Raw genomic sequence first — 22,792 nt, forward strand, 5'->3', positions numbered from 1 at the left:
TAAGACGTTTTTTAAGTTTTGAGAAAAGCAAAAAAGCAGTCATCGCGGCAAGCGATGTTTAACATTCTCGTTGCCGTGATATTACGACGAGCGATACTTTTGAAACTGCGAAGGGGACGAAGAAACGCGTATTTAGCTGCAAACGTAAAGATAATTTTGGAAATATCAGATTGATCGACGATACGACGAATCGTAAAATTGCTTTTACGTAACAAACGATGTTAGAACTAGCGCATAATGTCCACGCGATTCGCTGGTATTCACGCTGCGCGTCATAAAGAACATAAAAGTCGCAGTATCTAGCATTGCAGCATCCAATAAACGCTCTGTGAGAGCGTGCGGAAGAATCTCACGCGACAAGTTTCATTATGTCACGTAGGACTCGCGTACCGTGGCTGGTCGGCGAATCATCGAACGCGCGGTCGTGTTCTCGCGGAAACCAGATTTACCTCGCGGAGCAAGTCACGAAGAAACCGCGTTTGCCGAGAGATCGATGCGCGCTCAAATATCGAAACGCAAACGCAGCGTCTAGCGTCTGCGGGAAAGTGACACGCCAACGGGAAACATCGCCGGACGCCGAAGGTAAACAACATTGTCAAACCTTTGGTTTTTCTCGCACGACAGCCATCGTCTCTGGAACAATGCGAGTCGTTTGGTAAATCGATTTTAGTTTCTAATAAGAAGAATTAGAATTTATACGACATATATCGACGAGCGATCGTGTTTCGACGAATATTTCGGACAGCGAAAATAAAAGTCGAGAGACGCGTAGCTGAGTTACAAACTTGGACGATATCTTGCCGGCCTGACAAAAGTATTCCTTCGATCGGCAAACAAAAGACACACCTGGGCTTCTTATCTGCCTTCGAAGCGCTTCGGGGAAATTTGCATGGTGAAATCTCCGTTGGAAAAGTCACAAGACGCGCACGCTTGCCTTTACGCTCCTACGCGTTCGAATTCACAGTCAATTACGGTCATAGGTATTACAATGTGACTGGCATGGACAAATTAAACGTTGAATAGCTTCGATTCAAATTATTCGTACGATAGAGAGACGACGTATGGAACGCGAAGAATAATCGTTGCATCGCGTCCCCTTTATCGTTATCGAAATTCGAACGGAGGATGATAGGCTCGCGGAATGATCGAATTCCGGAATAAAATCGGTGAACGAGACGAGGGTGGAGGAGGATCGTAGGTGAAAGCGGTGCTCTATCGAGCGCCACGGTGGTCGCAATAACCTTAGTTCCCTCGTACGTTCGCGGCCGTAGCATTATAACGTGTGCACGTCGCATACTTACGTGGCCAGCACAAGGTGCGGCTTTGGTCCACGATTCTTCTTGGGTTCGCCCTATGCCCATTATGCGAGCGAACTGTTCGTGGTACCTTTCCGTAGGCTCTCGATTAAGCGTCGTTCACAGCGATGTAAATCGGGTTCTTCGCGACCAATCGAGAAATTTTACGCTCCGGAAATATTTCCCTATCGTTTGCGAGATGTATCAGCGTACGATGTTTTGGGTTGGATATTTCGATATTGGGGAATAATTTAATTCGACGATTTCTGCATAACGGTTGAAGGATCGATAGAGATCATGTGCAAAATACGAATGAAGAAGCTCGAGCTTGGAAAATAGTAGAGCAACGAGTCCGAGTTACGCGGATATTACAACTGAAAGATAAAGAAACTAACATTTATCTAGCGTTAGTAATATAGTTTAATTGAAAACGTGTGTACGGCAGAGGTAAAAATTACTTTTGAGAACTTTTAATAGAGTCTCGATAAAACACGCAACACGATTCAACTGTTGCGTTCTATTTTGATTATCAGCGAGCATTTTGAAACTAATCTCTTTATCTAAGTTGTTAACGAGTGCAACTGATAACGATGGACAATAAAGTGCCGCAATTATGGAATTGTACTTTGTTAACGTCCGACGGTGGAGTAAAAATACAAAGTACATAATCTGTGAGTGTGTGTGCGCGCGCGCGCGCGCGTGTGTGTGGAAGAACGACGTTACTGATATTGGTAAAACACAGAATTCTATGAACGAAGCTTCTTTATTTCGCCGATCTATTTCTAAATAGATTTAGGATGAAATTTCCACTTTGTGCGTGCTTGAACTCGCAAAGGTTTTGACGATTTATATTTCTTACTCTGAACTATTTGAAATTTCTAATTTTCGACACTTTGCAAAACCACGCTTCTTCGTTTTTACGCAACCGTGACAATTACAATACCTTCCAGCAAATTAAAGTACAAATTGGCATGTAAAAGATCGTATTCCGAATCTCATTGTATCTCGCGTAAATTGCTATTTGATTTTACGCAAAATAGTCGAATAACAAAAATTGACAAACATATAAATAAAGTTTACATTATATGCATATACTGTTGCGGAGAATATGGCGAATCGCTTAGACGAAGATCGAGTACGATACACAAAGCGATTGAGAGTCCGAAGAACATGATAATTTCAAGCGTTACGACTCAACTAACAATTTCTGTCTTTAACTCGAAAACGACTAAAATGTCGCTTGCTTCGAACCAAAATCCGTTACCACCATCCGGATAGTTCTGAATGCCTCGTATAAATAATCACAAGTTCTCTCGTTTCTTTTGAAAAAATAATAATAATACGAATACGAATACGAAAGCATCGACCATGAGCCTAATCCATCCACTGTTCGTTATCAATCGCGAGCAGAGTGGCGCGTACGCGCGTACAAATGGATCGCGCGAGTTTTCCACCGAGAAATCGCATGGCGGTAAAAAGGATTCACGCGATTGCGAAACGACCAATTGTGAAAGAACCATTAGGCAGACGAAGCAGAGACGTATGCATACAGACGCGTTGCCATTGGGTGCGTCTGCGTATCTGCGACTCGCGACTTCGCGCCGACCCAACAACGCGACTGGAGCTTTGATGTAGCCGCCATTCTGGGAGACACTTATTATCGTCGTGTCTGACAACGTTTTCAGACATATCAGGCTGCTTCGCGGACTGGGTGGCCTAAAAAATCCTCCGCTGGTCGATCCCTTCTTCGTTCACGACGATCGAGAACGATGCTTTTCGAAGGATTTTGCTTAAAAAAATTGCTCGTCCGACCACTGTTAGTACATTGTCAGGCAGTTGCTAGAATATGTGATATTAATTCCTTGCTTGACCATCTTTCGACTGCTCGATCTTCGAATAGGCGGATATAGAAAGATCGAAGCCAACGAAGAAAGGGCGATTCTCCGGAATAGATGGAAACTTAACGAGCGATATCGAGCTGTGAAATCGAAACTGAAGAGAAGCGACGTTTCATCGGGTGGACGTCAACTAGATACGATCCAATTTAAGCCTCGAAGAAATTCACACGGGCGAAGCGATTTCGAAAGCATCGAAAACTTCTTCTCGGAGAAAGTCCTATCGAGATCTCGTCTCTTCGCTAAAAAATTCACACGTGGCTGTCGAACGATTCGACTTTGGACGCGAGCGATATCATTAAGCAATAGCGAGTAATATCGGGGAAGATTAATTGGGCTTAGTCTGTAATCATACGCTAAACTGAAGTGCACGCTCTGATTATATATTATCACTAACATCTACATCCGTGGAGGGCCGAAAAAAAAAGGTTTGGGGCGCGTAGCAGCCAGCCCCAGACCCTCGTCGATGCTGAAGCTCGGGACCTACCTGCTAATTCGACGTGGACCTGTCTCGATCGTTCCTCGTTATCTCTGCCCACGGGCGAAGGTGATGGCGTTCACGGTATCGTGTGGCTAGGACCTAATCTATCGGCCTACGGGACCCGTAGGTCGAAAACGAGCCGTGGTATGTACCACGTAGTACCTTTTTCCCTTGGTGCCAGAAGAACGTGACAATATTTGTCGCGGACCGGGCCGATAGCGAGGACGCGCGCTATTTGCCCTGGTAACATTCCCCATGGGATGCCGTCTGTTTGCCCGGCCTTTGTTTCCGCCAGTTTCCGTTTCCTGCGCCAACACGGCGGTCTCTCTGTGATCTATCCTCGCTTACCGAATACGCGTTACTCCGAAACGTTCATCGAGCTCGATATTCCGTTCCTTTTTTTCCCAAGTCGACAGTTGTTACGACAACGCGATGCAATACGAGACGATATGCTTCCAGAAGTAACATTAGGTGCTGTCTTACTTTCTTACTACACTACGTGTTAGATACCGTCAGTTTTCAGTATCTTTCTTCCATACTATCGTTACGACAATCGTCTACCATCGCGCAATTGAAGTAATACACGAAGAAAGTTTATATTTAACTCCAGCTGGAATTATTTATGAAATATATTTATTGTTATTCTTTCGACGATTCTATTAGCCTTTAGCGGAGTTAATAAATGGCACGAATAATCAGACAGAGACGTTCGAATCGAACCACTAAGCGGGATTCATTTGGTTTGGCAGCAGCAAGTAGATTTACTCGGCTTATCGTACCGAGGATTACCATGTACATAAATTAAACGCAAAAGTCTAGTAACAAGAGAAATATTCGAAAGCGATAATACGAAGGTCCTGATACGATAAAATATTTGTCTCCTTTTATATCTTTCCGCCGTACATCGCGAATGCTCGTTCTACTTACGCTTGGTCCGATCAGCCGCCTATTCTACTGTCCATTGAAACCAGGTAAAGTTCATGTATAACCCAGCCTAAGTCATCTAGTTGATTTTATCTTTACGTAACGCGCGTCATCCCGTCGCTAATGACTCACAAGTCGTACGCCGTCTTTCTAAATTTCTCATTACGTAATGTACAAGGGATCATCGTTGCGCAAACAAGCGAAAAGATTCGAAGAAACAGCGTCCGACGATCATGGAAATTATTCGTTATTCGTATTGCTTTCCTCTGGCAGAAATCGTTAACGCGTTGCTTCGAATTCCTCGTTGTTAATATATGTTTTACTTTCTCTAACTACATTTGTGTTTCTAGACCAATTGATTGTAACGTATTATTAAACCCATTTTACGTTAGTTCGCGGTTGTTGCAGAAGAATATACGATACGACACGATTCGAAAGGAGAGAAACTTATTAAGTCGAAAAATGTAAGATTTTAAAGATAGACGATAGCTTCGCCAAGTTGTGTTACTAATATTAAGGTTACGAAGCTATTAAAACTCTTTACCGGATTGCGATTAATCGCAGGAAAGTTCGACTTTACATACACGATCAATTTTTCAGTTTCTCCGGATACTTCTTTGAACTCGGTACAGCAAACCAAAAGCCCAAGACGTTATCTTCGTGATCGATGTTTGCATAGTTTTCGGTAATACGTCCTCCGTAAACATCCTTATCACAGGTTTGTCGCCTGTCAATTTTGTCGACCAACGCATTCTCCTCGTTCCATTCTTTTATCTGAACGTGTTTTCGTTCTATGGGATTTAAAAGATTTATTACTTCCCTTCGTTACGACCAGCATTTTATTAACAAGTTCCGTTTTACCCTTCGGTCTGTTAAAGTTTCATCGACCGGTTCTATCTCGGTTTTGCTAACTTTTAGCGAAAGTGACTCATACGGTCGTTAATTAACAAGCAAACGGCAAGAAATGGCAAGACATATTTCGGTCAACTTCGTTCGCCATCTCCTCGTAAGTATACGCTTGGGAAGAGAATTTTTCGATCTAAGGACCATTCATTTAATCGTTGGATTAATTGCAAAGGAAACAGATCTATTCAGGAAAGCTGTCTGCGACTGCTCTTCGTCTATCTGGAGTTGAATTTTTCAATTTTGTTGCTGAAATATTCCTCCGATATATCTATAGCTTGACTCGCAATATCGGACATTTTGTTCGACAACAAATTTTACAAAGAGCCACGTAAATTAGCAATCTGTGTGAGAACGATTACGACAGTTGCAGAATTTGTTATCTAAGAGTGCCCTCCGACAATCGATAACATTTTCAATATTTCATGGTTCTCGGCATCTTCGTACAATATCGACGATATAATATCGTCGATCCTAGAACTCGTACGATGCAATTTGCGATTTAATACTTGCAAATTTCTGGAAATTCTCAAATGAGAGAAATGAAAAGAGACGTCCAACGGATCGACAATCCGAATGACAGGCGATAACGGGCAAAAATCAATTCACCCGCGCTTTATCTATTTTCTAACATACCCTGCTCGATCTTCAAAGGAATTCGGTATAGGACTCGAATTTCTCAAATTTCTCGAAGGATCCATCGACGAAATTAATGACCATCGCGCGAACAACAGTGGCCGAAGCGATCGCCTTCGTCACCGTTTTTCATCCAGGCTGTAGCCCAGTGGCTGTCATAAATTCCCATAAATTTCTAGCTGTGTCAGCATCGGAATTGCTGTCATCGATTTCCACGCGTATCTGCGAGGGAAATCTCGACGAAACCTAATCCCTTGCTCGCGGATGCCGGTTTTCATTTTGCTTCCCTAAATATTCCTATCGAAGAGATCAGACGCGGTGAAGAAGTTGGGTCGGACAGAGCCCTTGGAAACGTCTTTTCCCCGTCATCGTTGTCGTCTTCATCTTCGGCTAGATCGGTCCGAACCGGCGTGGAGACGCTGCCCGGTGGCTACAATCGGATTCCAAGCGGTACGTCGGCGTTCTCTTTGTTGCCGATCGCTCACTGGTCTTCTTCGGTCGCTCCTTCTTCCACGCGATCCGCCAGCCTTTCCCGTGGAATTTTTCCACCACTCGATCATCCTGGTGGCTCGCGAAGGAGGCGATAGCCCATTGAATCGTCCAATGAAGCGATACCGCGAGATCTCGCTGGGCGGTACCCTGTACGCTGGCGATGGCTCTCCGGGTCCGCAGTGAGCCGTAGTGGGGTCCGACGGGGACCGACAGGACCCACGCTGGCCGCCGGCTGGTGGGGGGATTGACATCGACTACTGTGCATTTCCCACGTGCCCTGGGAACCCCCGCGGCATCGCGTCAGCCCCCGCTCTTCGTTCTTGCACGCTCCTTCCACCTCCGCTTCCTCCCACACCTTCGTCAGCGTCACTCTTTCTGGCCTCGAGAGAGGCCTCGATAGAGACAAAGAGATCACCGCTGCCGCGGATCCTCTTCCAGGAACCGATTCCAGCTGATCCGCTTTTTCGCGTGGGCGAGCAGATTGACACACGACGCGAACTCGTTTTGGCCGCTGTTCGACGACAAAGGCGACAGGTCCGAAGCTGTGACATGTACACCGGCGTACTGCCTTTTGGCGTTTCACGCCGCGTTCCAGCCGAATTTGCTTAGCTCCTAAGGCTAGACTCTTTTCGCCGAAACGGGAAACAAATTTTCGCGGTTGGAGACGAAAATCAGAGAGATCGGTAAATGGGTAATAGTCGCGGTGGCTCGGCCAGCACCGCTACCTCCTTTGTACCCTGGCCTAGCTACCGCCCCCGCGGGGGGCTGGCATGCAGAGAGAGGGCGAAAACGAAAGAACTCTTGGCCGGTATTCTTCGAAGAGTGGGAAGACCGTTTCGAAAAGGGTCTATCGCGTGGGCGAAGAGGGATGCTCTCTGATCCAACGGTTACGAGGGCGGTCCTATCGGACCCCGGTGGAAGGGATCGTGGAAGAGAGGGAGCAACTTGAGGAACAGTTGGAGCAAGGGGAGGGCGGATGACCACTATCCCAGGAGCTCAGGAAGCCGCGTCGTCGAAGGATTTGTGAATAACCACGCTGCTATTCGGCGACTGGTCAGACAAGGACACCAGAAGGAAAGAGAGACAAGTTCCGTGGATAAGAAACGCGTCTTCCTCTTCGTTTAGCCCTCTCTTCCTTTTCCTTCTTCTGCTCCCGTTCCTCCTCCGCGATCCTTCGATCCTTACCTCCTCTTCTACGTTTCTCTTCACTACCACCACTACTATTACTACTACTACTACTACTACTACTACTACTACTACTACTACTACTACTACTACTACTACTCCTACTACTACTACTACTTTTATAGTCCTACTACTACTAGTAGTGGCAGCGTTGTTCAAGGAAGGAAGATCCTGAAGCGTTTCTGGTAGAATCAAGAGAGGCTCACACGAACGAAACGACACAACTGGTGGGCATCGGTGAGTTGGTTCGGTAGGGAGGTGTCTCCCGGTCCTCCAACCAGAAGAAGCGAGACGACGACGACGAAGGAGACCTTTGGCGGTTACACACGGCATCCTACCGTCTTCTGGTGTGCCTACCTATTCGGGCTACCAGCGAACCGAGCGGGCAAACGGAGCTTCAGTCGACGCCGCGCACCCAAACGGTCCAGACCTGTCAGCCCGGAAGACAGCATCCCGACACACGTTCGATAGAGAATCCAATAGAGAATCTCAACGTCTCCAACCAGTTTTCAAGGATTCTCTTCCCTTTCTTTCTCACACTCCCTCGTTCCCCTACGCGGATAACAAACGCACGCATATTCGCTGACCAGTTCCAAAGAAATTTCAAAGGGACGTTTATTTGACCAGAAGTCCGGCAAACATCGCGTCCTCAGAGGGAACTACGAAGCGTGTGCTTTCTACTTCGACCGGTAAGTGCGTCTTTCGTCACTTTTTTTCTTGGTCACGGCCTCTTCTTGCTCGTGACAGTTTGCTCTCGCGCGATACGATGAAAATTCACCGATGACACCTTTCCATCTTCGTTGTTTACATTATTTACCGTAATAGTTTGATACTGTTTGGTCTTTTTACAGAATATCTTTTATCCTACAGGCCCTAAAATTGGAATATTTTTAACTATCCGTAATTCCCTTTCTCGTATAATTTGTTTTTATTTTCATTCTTATCGAATTAATATTCGTGACTGTTGGTTCGCGCTTCATTGCACTTGGAATCGCGCGGGCGGGAAAAGGTGTGGTCCACATTCGTTGATGTCTCTCGAGTCTTCGTGGTGACTGGCCCAAAACCGGTAGCGTGCCACAGGGCGGTACACGGTAGCTGGTTCATTTTGATTGGCTACCAGGCTACGCGGTACCGAATCTTTTATTCGTCGAACGCTCTCAAACCAGTGCCATTGGTGTAATAGCTTTTTTTTTATGTTTGGAGAAACGTGATTGATTCGAAACGTAACCACTAGTGGCTTAGGTTCAAATTCATTGTCCCGCGTACTCTGATTGAACGAATTATAATATCCGGACGATAGTCTTAATCCAGGATATATCCTTGACATTTCCCAAATACTTAATTTCTCGATCCTTCGTCGATGGAAATCTCGTAATCAACCCTTTTTCTCAAAGTTTTTATCGAAAATTTCTATCAACGGTAGGAATCTCGACATTCACATCTCGCATTCTTTCGATCGTTCACCCTCGCAAACATTCTCAACCCCCTTCATCGAACTATATCCAATTAACTCGATAGCGAGCCAACAACTTTCAAAGCTAAGTAGCTGAGTACGATCCGGTTGACCGCAAAAGTGTCGACCCTTCGATCGATCCAACGTCCCAAAAGCTTCGCCATCGATCGTCTCGGCATTTCCTTTCCTATTGGATGCCAGGGAAGAATTGTAATAAGGAATCGCCCTTCCAAGACGAACAAGCCCTTGCACGTTGAGCCCGCGCTACTTTCCAGTACCAGGGTACCACGTCGATCCAGAGGAGGAGGGTGTGGTTCCGCTTGGTGGATTTCTCTGGAGGTTCGGTAGCGACTGGCCGAAAACCGGTAGTCGGCGGTAGGGCGGTGCACAGTAGCAGCTTCTCTTTGGTTGGCTACCGACGAACGAACGAAGGCTACTGCTCCCTTCTTTATTCCTCTATACATACGAGAACGGGTGCACGCACGTCGAGGCGAGCTTCTTGGTTGGCTCCACTCCGTCCTCTCTTTGATTGGCTGCCTCTTCATCCGTGCCCTCCGTCCTTTTGCTCGCGAGGGACCGAGCGTAAACGCGGGAACCTCTTGTCTTCGTCGACAGTCGCGAGGCAATCCCTTTCCCTTCCGAAAGAACGCTTCTGTCGGAGGAATGAGATCGCCAGAGCCGAGAACAACCCTCCAGCACGTTGCCAGTTCCTTGGGGGTGGAATATTTAACGTTGACCGTTGGACGAAGGGTTAATCGGTATGAATCTTCGCAACTGGAATATTGCAGCTGCGATTGGCAGATCAGTTGCTCTTGTAAGGTCAATGACTCGTTAGGAAAGCGACGTGGAAAATTCCGCGCCAGCAGCGCAGCTTGACCTAATTGGAGTTTTAAGCGGATTAGGTGCTTCTGACGGTCAATGGGAAATACTTGCAAGGTTTGTGCCGGTATTAAGAGGGGTTAAGCAGCGATTATGGTTATCAGAGTCGATTGAAACGACTGTCTTCTGAGATAGATGTAGGACGAATAGGATTTGAACGAGTTCTCAGAATAGTCTCTGACTGTGAGACGATGGCGAGAGATTGGGTCGTGAAAGAGCATGGTTAAATGGTGGCATTGTTTCTAAACAGCGTAGTATTTAGTGGAAAAGTCGGCCATTCCATACGATCTAACACTGCATACTTTGAAATCTCCGCGATAGACTCGTGGCTACCTAAGAAGCGTAATTTTCCCGCCGAAAAGAAGCAGTCGCATATCCATGCGAATCACGACCACGTTTCCACGACCGATCCGAAACGATAACTTTCGGCGGATGACAAGTACGCTTTAACTTTCGTGGGACGTGCCCGTGTTCACGAGTGAAACACGCGTTAGCATCGGTGTTCTTAGAACGCGACAGCCTGATCGAATTGCAGCACGCGTGTCTAACAGGATTAAGAAATCTCAGTTGCCCGGTTTAACGCTATGATTTTATTCTCCTCACAGCCCCCTAAACAACTCCATTATTCCTTACGATGAATCGAAATCGTATTTTACGATGACAGTGTCGTGACCGCGCGAAGGACCCCGTCCATAAAACCTATACCGGTATTCTTAACCTTCGAGCGTACACGCTTGATATTTTCCAATTTAGAGAAACAGCCAGTGGAAAAAACGTCCGAGATCGGACGGAATAAGAATAAATGACATTTTGCTCACTTTTCTTACGTATTTCTCAAGGTAAACGAAGATCGTCTGTCGATAACGTAAAATTCACCTCTATATGGCTACATAATTTGCGTGGGTATGTTCATTCGCAGATACCTCCGACGTACTACGCGATCATAACTGCGGGCTTCCATATACATCCTATTATCATACATTATCATACATTAGCTTTGACCTCTTGATTACGACAGGCGCATGGACGAACTTGACTATTGACACGAGCTTCGACATTGTGCCGGATGATTGCTTCTGGTAAAATTAATATCGAGTAACGTGATAGAAATTTCTAGAGATTTTAAAATAAGAATCTTCGTTTTCCGATAGATATTGGAAGAATTCGGAAGGAAGGTAGAAAAAAGAAAATCGGTATAATTGTTTCAATTCAGAAGATCAACGTTAAAAGAACTTGCAAGTGCAAGAAAAATTTGCGTTGCTCCGAACGTTAGAAGTTAAGGGGAATACCGTAGAATTTCAGAACGATAATCCAGCAGCGACGATAGAAAAGGACGAACAAGGTAGACTATACAGAAAAATCGAAAACGAACTATCGATCGGACTATTTTACTTAACGAGATCCTTTTCGATCGAGACTGCCACCATTCTACTCCATTATTTTCAGTCGAACTTCAAAATTCGTGTAAAATATACTAAAGTATATATAACGCAATTGCATTTATAGAAACGTATGGTGATAGTAGAAGAAGACGCTGGAGAAACACCGGTGAACCGACGATCAACCCCTTGCTATATAACACCGATGTTAAACCAAAAGTAGGTGGCGTAAATAATAGTAAATTCGAAGAATAAACTTTCCCCTTTTCGATTCAGAATCGCGTAAATTTCACGTTATACCCATGAATCAGCGATGTTACGAATCGGCGATAAGCTGGGCGTAAAATACGTTTGATTCAAACTCCAAATGGCAGAGAAATATTCAGAGATATCGTAAGAGAGAAACGTCGAAGCGTATCTGAGTTAAGGGCGACATTTTTGTGAGAATAAATGGAATTTTTCGCCTATACGCGATCTCGAATAGACGAATCACGGATGCGTGCTCCGATCTGGCGGTTCGCCTGAAACGAAACGGAGAGGCGGAAAGCAAAAAGCGGGTAGAGCAGATTCGTGCGTAACACGCAGCTCCGATTAGGCCCCACCGCCGTTAGGCAGCCTAACCAACCGGGATACGCCCAGCCACGCTTATTACTCATTCGGACACGCCACTTTATTCGAGCGTGCGCCGTGTGCTTACCTTGTGCTACCAGTAGCACCGGACGTGGCTCCTGCACAATGGCCGCGGCGGACCCCGCGATCAGACCCCGGGGGCCTTTTTTATTGCTGCCTCTCCACTCCGCGGGACCTCTCTTTTCGACGACTCGCCGAGCAATAAGCTTCCTCCGGCGTTGCGTTCGTTTTTAACTTGCTTCGTTACTTCCGAACACCCCTTCTTCCACTCCTCTGTAACTAGTCGGACAGCAGACGTCGAAGAGCGGAGGACCCGATGGACAGCCCGCATCGTTGACAGTCTCGCCGTTTTTAGCGATAAAGCTATTTGGAAACCGTAGTTTGTACAACAGCATTGATTTGATTATGCGAGTCGTAAGTTTCGAGACCAGTTTCTACGGGATGAAACGTTCAGAAACATAGTACTTCTTTCTCAAGTTTTCACGCAAAAGGATTCGCGTTTCTACGTGTCAATCTTTCGTGCAAAAAGCTGTTAGCGTTCTAAGGATAGCACGTCGAGGATAATGGTGTTTCTGTCTTGTTCGTTCGAAAGTCGACACATCTTTACGTTCATTTCCCTTCGCTTAATTCTTCCACCATCTTCGTATTCAGTTTACAGGCAAAATTACGATTTTCATGGATCAACGAGATCAAATCTTGTCCAAGGAGATAGCACCGTATGCCCCATTAATCCCATACTCGCAAATTTCTCGATTGCTTCGAGCCTCGTCTCAGAGACTGTACAAGTAATCATTTACTATCACTACTTGTTCGAGGTAACTTTCTAAGCACGATTCCAAGCAAAACTACGTATCTCGGTAAAGCGCGATTCTTTCAAGATGCCCCTACCCCATCCAAAGTACCTTCGAGCAACTTCTTCTTAACGTTCTTCGTGGAAAATACCCATGTGCCTGTCGAATCATACAGCGTTACTACTGCGAAATCGACGGCGCGTCGATCGCTTGCATCACAGCTAAACTCGTCGAATCGCACCACATCACCGATATAATTTGGCGTGTTCGTATATCTAATGATGCAATACCACCAACGCATTCGGTGGACCAATCTCCATCTGACGAATTTTTTACTTCCGTCGATCTTTCGCTGCCAGTGTATTGCACGATCAGCAACATCAAAATTCCGTAAATTGGAATCACGTAAAAATGCGAAATCTTCATTAGGAATATTTCTCGTTCGAGTATACGAGTATACGTTAGGAATCTTCGGTTGCATGGAAGAATCTGCTTCGCAATCGTTACGACTATTTCGCATTTCTATGAGAAATCCTCAAACCTCGATACAAAAGAGCGATGCGATTGCGATTTCGCAGCGGTGACGACGCGCATCTGCGCATTGCCAACGGTGGGATCGCACGCTCGTCTGCGTTGTACTATTAAAAATACGATCTTGCCGAGCCGCAAAGCGTCACCGTTTTAAAATCGCAACAACGTCGCGTCGCTTGTCCGCGCCGGGTTTTAGGTACCATTCTGGTACCTAATCGTTGCCATGCAGCGCGGATCGAGCGGTCGCGTCTCCGGGAATCGATCCGAAAATCATTGCTCCTTTATTTCCCGCAGGTAGAGAGAGCTAGGAGAGAAAAAGAAGGAGAACGAAAAAAAAGAAGAGAGAGAGAGAGAGCGTGTTCCCGCGAGGAGGTACAGGCCGAGTGATCTCACTCGCAGGAGTTAGCCGGTCGGGACTAGGTTTGCGCAGGAGGAGAAGAGCGACACCGAGAGAGCATCGTGAGAGAGGGACCAAAAGGAGAGAGGAAGCTCGGTGAAAGAGAGAAAACGTGCCCCTTGTCGGGACAAGAGGGACAGAGACGCCGTTATAGGCTTGTAACCTGGTGGAGGGAGTGACTCGAGGCGTTAGCAGGACCGCGAGAGAGGAGGTAGAGGGAAAGGAGACAGAGAGTCGACCAAGAGAAGGAGCGGTGGGAATTTATAAGGATGTTCGCGATAATGCCGATGGAGACAGAGGGGCACGGCAGGGAGTTCGGCCGCCGGCAGAAGATGCGCGCCAAGTGCACGGTAGAGTTCGTCTGCAAGTACTGCCAGCGGCGCTTCACGAAGCCCTACAACCTCATGATCCACGAGCGCAGCCATAAGGACGACGTGACCTTCACCTGTGAGGTCTGCGGAAAGTCCTTCAAGCGACAGGATAACCTCAAGCAACACAGGTACATTTCGCCCGGAATATTCTTTTAAATATCTATGTACGTGCATGCGTCTGTTATATGCCTCTATTATATATCCGTGTATATGTAGATACATATATAGAGACACGTATATACGTACATATGAACATTTTTTTTATCCAGTCTGTTCTAATTCGCCGCTCGGCGACGGGACTAATTCCGTGGTTGATTTTCGCGCTGACCAGACGTCCATCAGACCCAGGATCGCTATTTTTCGTCTCTGTACGGGTTAACAGTGCAGTAGTCTTTCTTATACTTTGTTTCCTGCTCTTTTTCTTCTTTTTCTTATGTTTTTTTTTTTTTTTGTTCGTTCGGTCCCGTGGTGATGTGGTTGATCGTGGATTGCCGTGTCGCGATAGCAAGTTGCATCGAGTGATGATTATGAATGAACTAGTGCGAGCCGAAAAGGTCGCGCACCGTGCCCGTGACACTGACAGACTCGACGAGCTCGTGGCCATTTCGAGGAGAGATTGTGGTGAAGTTCGACGTGATCCTGGTGTCTGAAGACGAATTTCGTTGACGTGTTTCTCGACGTCTGGTGTCGATCGCGCGGTCACTTTCTCGGAGCTGGTCCCGAAAAACCGATCGCTACGGCTCGTTCGAAGATTGACAGTAGCTGAAAGACGTGTCTGTGCTCGATTCGTGTTCCGTCGCGAATGTTCTTGAACGTGAAGTGCGGTAACGTAAAGTTCGAACAGTGATAAATCGATATCTTTCGTGTCGGGCGTACTCGAATCGATGTTCTCGAATACCTTGATAAAATTCCGGTCAGAAAATGTTGAAATTTGTGCTTTAACATGAAAAATCGATATCTTTTTCGCGACGTTTGCGTCGATAGCCGTATAGCAGTGTTCGCGTTAGAAATTTTTTGTGGAAATATGACAAAGAGATAAGCGGAGTGATTTAACAAATTTTTTCCGATTCCTTTCGTTAAACTGTTCGTCGTTTCGATGGTTTCTAACGCTAATGTACTAACCTGGATACTTTGCAAAATTCAAGTGTCGTGTGAAAGAAAAATTAACAGGCATAATCGTTTTTCGAAAATTTATCAGAAGAATCTTCGCGTTTCCGATAACTGTAAACGTAGGTTCGGTAATAAAATTGTGATCTAAAGGAAAAGTTAAAACTCGCGAAAAAAAACTCAGCTACAGAAGTTGAGGTTTCTGCCGAATCGTCTTAGCATAGTTAAACATTGTTATTCGTCGAATATTTTCTTTAAATACAGTCGTTAAATTCTTCTCGTACATTTGTTTCAAAATGTAAAACAAAAATCACGTTTCGGTAATAAAAGCAAGGCAATATTACCGAAGGAACTTTTTAAACGAAACATAAATTGCATTTCCACAAAGAAATAACGAATAAATTCAACGTTATAACGTTTCGAAGCGAGTCGTTTCCCGAAATTTCGATGGTAGTTCCGTTCCATTCGATTCTCAGTCCCGTTTAGTTGGTAAAATACGACGAAAGTGCATTCGTTCGAAACCTATCGATTTAAAACGAACTAGCCGCGCATATTGTGTATTGACCCAAGCGAGCAAGAACATAGGGACCACTTCGAAAACCGGTCGGGTCACCAGTAGGACCTTTTGTAAGACGAAAAAGTATAATCCAACGAAGACAGTACTTCATTTAGTGATTCATCCTGCTGGATGATTTCCCACCGACGATTCGTCAATCCTTTTCCTTTCCCATCATGACGGAACCATCGTCGTTTCAATGCGAAATCGCGTCGAGAAACTCGGTTGAGAATAATCGTCGTCGAACGAAGCACAGACACGTTCGTTCAAAATAAAAATACATTTTTCGTATTCGATAAAACGAGAAATATGGTTAAGAATTTGACGTTTGAAACTTTCGCCGCACTTTCCATGCGAAAAGGTTTACTTCGTGAAATTTCGTAGTGCCGTTCTATACGAATTTTTAAAAGTATCGTAAAATATCGAACATAGATAATTTTATGCAATATCCTGTGAAACAACGAAGTTTCTTCTATTTCAAGACGTATTATAACGTGTTTCGACGAGTGACGAGATATTTCGAGATAAATTTTGTTCGTCAATTAGGTTTACGCGTTCTGGCACAACGAATTTCATTGTTTTAGCAAATATTCGCGAAAATAGCTAGCTTTTTACGATAAAACGTGAGAATTGAAAAGCGAAAGTTCGCTCGCTTCAGCCGGACGTAACTTCGCGACCCGTCGGTCGTCGACAATCGGCAATCAAATATGAATTGGCTATGAAACGTCAACCGAATATAAAATACACCCCTAATAATCGTAATTTTTTGCACACTGACAGCCAAATATTTCCGCCAATGCAAATTTCCATAAAATTTTGTATCGTTGATACGAAAAGCGGAAACTTCTTCGTTTATGAAATCGCACTTTCCATTTCAAGAAATACATACTTGGCGTGTTGTTAGATAACATTTTTCATTTTAGTTCTATCCTATAAACGATAAATAATTATATTTCTTGCAATTTCGCTAATTGCAAAGAAAATAAACGATTTTGTTAATACGGAGAAGAAAAGAATTTGAAATTTAAAATCGCTGGGAATTTTTAATCAAGTCCCAAAATTACATGATTTACGTACAACTTTAATTTGACTGAAATTACCAGTATTTCAAGCAATTCTGAGAGACGAAACTTCTGTTATTCTTCCTGTTCGATATTAAACGTAGTAATTCGAATGCTCGAGCTGGCATAAAATGCATGATATATAAAGGTATAATTTAAACGAAAAAGTTACTGCTTTTACGGAAATACCATGGAGTTAATAAAAACGTCGATATCTCCGGCGGTTGACATCGCTTCATTAAAAACGAAATTTACTTATCAGGAACGAGAATGATTTGGCGTATCGTGTACCGGTCTCGCAACTTCGTAAATCACTTAACAATTAGTAGCAACCTCCGCTCTAACATAACGCAAAACTCTAAAAATTAATAGCTGGAGAAGGAACACAATGTATATAAAGGTATACGAAGAAAAGGATACATAAAATATTGTTCTAAAATATTTAAGAAGAGATATTTGGCATTCGTGCACGAAATAGTGAAAGGACGAAGAGCAGAGAAATCAACTTTTTAGAAAATCAGTTTGTATTAGAAAATCATTGATTGCTCGATTGATTTTGAAGACAACGAGGAGAGAATACTTTTTTGATAATTTGGCTAATTGTCTTTGGATCTGAATTTCGTCGACGATCGAGCGAACCGGGTCATTTTCACGCGTGACCTTTTCGCGGCATATTGGCCTTGCGTAGTGGTAACGTGTCACCTTCACCGTGGTAATTTCGCGTAGGAAAACGAAGAAGGTAGAGAGGGAATCCGCGTAGATCCGCGAAGTTCACGTCCTTCCTCCCATGACGCCGTCTTGGCACTTTGAAGATCAGTCTGACCCATAAATCAGTCTGAAATAATGCTGCCTCCGCATGGAACGTGCGAGCCAGCGAGCGTGCGCACGCACGTTCGAACGAGCGAGCGATAAAATAAATCTTCGATACTGGTGGATACTAATGGATACCTTGTATGTAACGGCGGTGGTCTTGTTTTCTGTTCTGTTGTAGATGTGGGTGGCGGTGAGCGGGAGCTCTGAACCTCCTGCACCTTGACACACACACAATGTACACGCAACAACAACAATATCAACATGATCAACAAAAAGAAATTCTAACAACTCAACAACAGCCCATAACAACAAAAAGTTGCAATCTACGTTCTTCTCTATCGTTTGACATTTATATATACTTAAATAGTCTTCCCCTCTTGTTTCTATTATCTTTTTATTTCTTTTTTATCGTACTCGTCACTCAAAATTTGCCGCGTTATGTCCCTGTCGCAATCGCGAGAACAACGCACGATCATCGATTCCGTGCATTGCTACCGCCACCACGAGATAAAGAAAAAAGAACAAGGAAGGATATAACAATACCCAGCATGCTATGAAAGATCTACACTTCTATCAACGCTATCACCTTTTTCGATATTCTTCCGCTGTTTCTGCTACGATCGACGATCCACGATCGCATTTATCGCCTTCTAATTTCTACTGATACTAACACGAGCGCGCACGACAGTTCCCCTCGCTAATCGCGAAGCGGTGGAATTTGATTTGCTAATTAGGAGAAGAAAAAAAAAGTGAGGGAGAGGGAGAGGAAGCAGACAACTTCTTGAAGAGAATTTTCCTCATCTTCCGATTTCGACCATCTTTGTTCCAGGAGCATACACTCTGTTCCCTACAAGGGCTCCAACGGCTACTCAAATGGCTATTCGAATGGCTACTCTAGGTACTAGAAGCCATCCGGCCAACTAATATCCTAAATCTTCTCCCGTAGAGACGCGTTTCTCTCTGTTTCTGATTAGGCTAGTTTCATGCCGCCTGGTCGTGGTTCAACAAATATTTTTTGGAATTTCGACGAAGCCTATACGTATGTACATAAACGTACGACGATGGAATTTTCTACATACGAGCGTGCAAATGAAATGTAGAAACGGAATAACGTGTCGGCCGTTCTGTTCAGAAAGAATTAGTTTCTAGATAGTAATTTTAAATGACGATCGAACGCAAGAACGTCTCTTCAATTGGAAATCTTACTTTACATCGAGTCGATCGTCAATTATGTTGAATTATTCTTCTTCCAGTTCTATTCAAAAATTAAGAAACGAAAGAAAAATCAGTAGAAAGAACGAGATCTGAACTCGGTAAATGTTCAGACACCTTGCGTTCGAAAGAAACGAAAGGAGAACGAGCGTGACACGAAAAACGATAGAAAAAAAGCTCTCGACAACGATCCAACGATGAAAATAAAAATCCACGTCGAAATTCCGAGAATCTTTTGACCCGATCACGCGTCCATTCTTCTCGTTGTCCGTCTGTCGGTATTCCGAGTCGATCGATTAATTAATCAACTCGAAAAGACGCAGCGCGTCAGCCTACTGAGTCGCAAGGGAAACAGTTCCGTAATTACTGATCGTCTCCTCGCCTGTCTTACGAACCTCGCTTCTCGCTCCTTCATTCCGCTTCTCCGATTATTTTTTATTTTTTTTTTTTTTTTTTTTATTTTTTTCGCTTCTGCCACTTTCCCGTATTCCGAGCCTAGACACCTAGACGCCAGCCACAGCAAGTCATCGAGACTTTTCATCGCGACAAAAGACATGGAGAGACAGAAACAAAACAAGAAGAATCACGTCAATGGTGTCAACCGTGTTAGAATTTCATCGGCACGAGGCTCCCGAGGATTCCATGCAAAATCAAATTAATCGAATCGTTGAATTCACACCAAGACGAGAGCTGGAAGTTAGAATACCGAAGATCCGATCACCACACGTTTCACATTCGTTAAACGGATCTCTATGATCTTTCGAGAGTATTTCAAGCATTCCTCGATCGAAATTTCTCGACAATTCGAAGAACGTGCGAGATAACAAACGAAATCGTTCTACTTCAACGTGTTTAACGAATGTCCGCCGGTGAAGGATAGTCAGGAGTTGCATAAGATCGTGGAAAGGCAGACAGGGAAATCTAACTTCGTTATCAGCGACACGTTCGAAGAACACGAAGTATATGCCCAACCAGTTTTCGTTATCTCGAAAAATCTACTCGCCCGTGGTTCCTGCTTTCTCCCGACCGAGCTAAGTAACATCTTAATCATGGAAAGCAAAGCCGCCGTAATTCAGTTCGAGCATCCATGGGAACAGAGCAACGAGGCCAAGGTCGTACGAAGAAAATCATCGCACGCTTTCGTCCGTAAGATCGAAATTTCATCGCTTGCCATTCTCGCCTTACCAAATTCGAAACTTTCGATCGGAAACTATTAAAGGAACTGTAACACGCACCAGAATCTTTGGAAAGGTGGTCAGAAATAAATTAAAAGATCAGACTGATTAATCTCACGAAAGAAACGCCTGTCGAGGGCCACGAATCCGGCGAACGAAGCATCGAGAAATTTGAATTTCAATATCAAAGGGGTCTCGGAATCGCCGATTGGGATTCACGTTGGCCCGGAAGCGGCTAATTTGAATTGGAAGATCCGCTCGTTTCACGAGCAGGTGGCAACAAGCGGAGAAAAAAGGAAGGCTCCGTGTCAACAGTGTTACACGAGGACCTCGGGCTAGAGTTCCAAATTAGGCCGCGTAATAACCCGCTTCAAAGATGCTGCTGAGGACCGGATGCTACCGTGGGACCACGCCCAAGCCTGGAGCGACGCGTTCTTCGCCCGACATCAACATCTGGCCATCAGGATCGCAGCCGAGTCGTCACGGGGGCTCGGTTTCGCGTGATTCAACGCGATTCAACGAGAAGAATCGAATCGAGATATCTCGGTGGTCCCATAGCGTACCAAGGCGAACCGAAATCGCGAGCGAAGCAACGTCTAGCCGGAGACGCGACCAGACGACCTTGGAAATGTGAAACAAGGCGAGTCCGCTGACGCAGATAGCAGTCAGCTGGAATCGGTTTCCAGTGGATGAACCGTCGACTCTGCAAGTGTCTCTTCGATTTCGCGCGGATACGAAACCTCGGCCGTTCGATCGAGAACGGCGTGATCGATTGCTATCGAGCGTTTCCTAGACTGGACGACCGTTGGCGCGACCGTATCGTTCTTTCGTCTTCGTAACCTTTCTCGTGGCTTCGTTGCTGAACATCGGCGTTGGGAAAAGCGTTGGGAGAAAACGGAAACCGGTCAGGCACGTTCGAATCCATTGAAGATGTCATTGGTAATTTTTGGTCTCAAGGTCTTATTCTTGGCTTTCTACTTCAAGGATATTTTTCTGTTAATTTCGAGATTAGTGTTCGACGAAGATCGTGTGTTTGCCGAATGGACGAAAAAGAAATATCAAAGGTATAAAATTATCGATCGTTCCTTAGGAAACTATTTCAAATCCGACAATCACCAGTCATCTTACAATGTATTTAACCAGACCGCCATAGACGAAGGAACAACTATTTCTTTTTTCCGTCACCGGACGTTCGATCAAAATATAATTACTTTGCGTAAAATTTAAATTTCATACTTCCCTGAAAGGATGATGTATTACACGCGACTCGAGCTGCACAGCTGCCTTTTACTTTTTTTTCTCTTTCTTCTTAGGGATACATTCTGACACGGTCGCGTGCCGGTGCGATCGACAAATTTCCGGGACTAGTTTTAACGCGTCCACATTGTAAATTAAACACTTGCACACGGCGTGGACGAGAAGTAAAAATAATTGTTTGAACGACTCCGACTTTCGTAAGCTGCGACGTCTCGAGGGTGCTCGAGATGGATCGATCGGTCAATTGTTCGTCAGCATCGAAAGTCTGCGGCGATCACATCGACAGAAAGCTATAAAAAACTTGACTCGATCCCTTGAAGTATTGAAATTGTATTAAATTCGACTGTCATCCTCTCGGGAGACCTGTTTCTCCGGAACGGAACGGAAGTTAGGGAAAGAAAAGGAACGAAGCTGGAAAAAAAGGAAAGAAAAGCAAAGTCGCGCTTTGTATATACCTTGAAAATGACAATTTATCGCTATATTTTCTAATATTGTATCGTATTACGAACAACGCGATTATCACGTGCGTATTATTATTATTATTATTATTATTATTATTATTATTATTATTATTATTATATAATTATTAATTATTGGACGAACGTTATGGAAGAAAACTGAAAAAAATGAATAGTCGTTAGTCAATGCGCATCGTAGCCAATCGATAGGCCTCTCGATCCCCGTAGAAGCTGTATTCACGTTTTTACCGATTAATAGAAGTGATAATAATGTTATTATTATATTTTATATTATATATTATTATATATTATATTATAATTATTATAATTATATATTGTAACGTGTATCTATATCTATATTCCTGTATCGCTAGCTTTACAAGTGAACCGAGGCGCACGGTCAGCCCGGTGACAATGTGAAAAGCAGACAGAACGTATGTGTGCGTGAAAGAGTGTGAGAAAACGTATGAGAGCTAGAGAGAGAGCGAGAGGTGATTCTGTTGCTTTTCTCTCGAAGAGAGATAAGACGACACGAGTATGCGTGACACCTCTCCGTGTGCTTTCGGGGAATCGCATTGTACTTGTGGGCACGTCCCACCCTACCGGCCTACCAATAAATTTTGCCAAGTCGTAAAACGCTGTTCCGCACTTTTTTCTTCTTTTTTCTCTCTTTTTTTTTGCCTTTATTTCCTTCTTCTCTTTCTTCTTCTTCTTCTTCTGTGCGGGCCGCGCGAGCGCGAGCGAGCACATTTTCACGAAATCCGCCGTCCCATCGTTTTTTCCATGGCCGACGAGTCCAACCGATGAAAGTTATCGGATGACCATGTTCATCCCGATGCCTCGCATCTCTGCTCGAACCGAGGCTGATTTGTTGTCCGTTTAATTGAATTATTTTAATGGGCCCCTCAGGG

General features: G+C 44.5%; 2 protein-coding genes across 4 annotated transcripts in view; one reads left to right on the forward strand and one right to left on the reverse strand.

Annotated features, from left to right (window-relative positions):
• The window catches only part of LOC138185637 (potassium voltage-gated channel protein Shaw), a 134,855-nt gene that overhangs the window by 94,000 nt on the left and 18,063 nt on the right, over window positions 1–22,792 (reverse strand). The gene's annotated exons all lie outside the window — the stretch shown is intronic.
• On the forward strand, window positions 471–21,234 carry drm (odd-skipped family member drumstick). 3 transcript variants are annotated; one of them, XM_069124492.1, is made up of 3 exons: window positions 471–582; window positions 13,769–14,370; window positions 18,609–21,234. In XM_069124492.1, exons 2-3 carry the CDS (start codon window positions 14,141–14,143, stop codon window positions 18,682–18,684), a joined length of 306 nt encoding a protein of 101 aa, XP_068980593.1. In that variant the 5' UTR covers window positions 471–582; window positions 13,769–14,140; the 3' UTR covers window positions 18,685–21,234. The 3 variants fall into 3 exon arrangements, with proteins under 3 accessions (XP_068980593.1, XP_068980592.1, XP_068980594.1); XM_069124491.1 differs by lacking the exon at window positions 471–582 and adding an exon at window positions 6,962–8,500; XM_069124493.1 differs by lacking the exon at window positions 471–582 and adding an exon at window positions 6,977–8,500 and having other exon boundaries at window positions 17,958–21,234.

The sequence above is a fragment of the Bombus flavifrons genome, chromosome 12 (genome assembly GCF_040668555.2).
Source record: "Bombus flavifrons isolate JBK064 chromosome 12, iyBomFlav1_principal, whole genome shotgun sequence".
Lineage (NCBI taxonomy): Eukaryota > Metazoa > Arthropoda > Insecta > Hymenoptera > Apidae > Bombus > Bombus flavifrons.

What these genes read in the sequence shown, in the direction of transcription:
- drm (XM_069124492.1), top strand. Translation starts at nt 14,141, where the DNA reads ATGTTCGCGATAATGCCGATGGAGACAGAGGGGCACGGCAGGGAGTTC. An exon ending in GATAACCTCAAGCAACACAG is followed by an intron (nt 14,371 to 18,608) that starts GTACATTTCGCC and finishes TCTTTGTTCCAG; the next exon opens with GAGCATACACTCTGTTCCCT.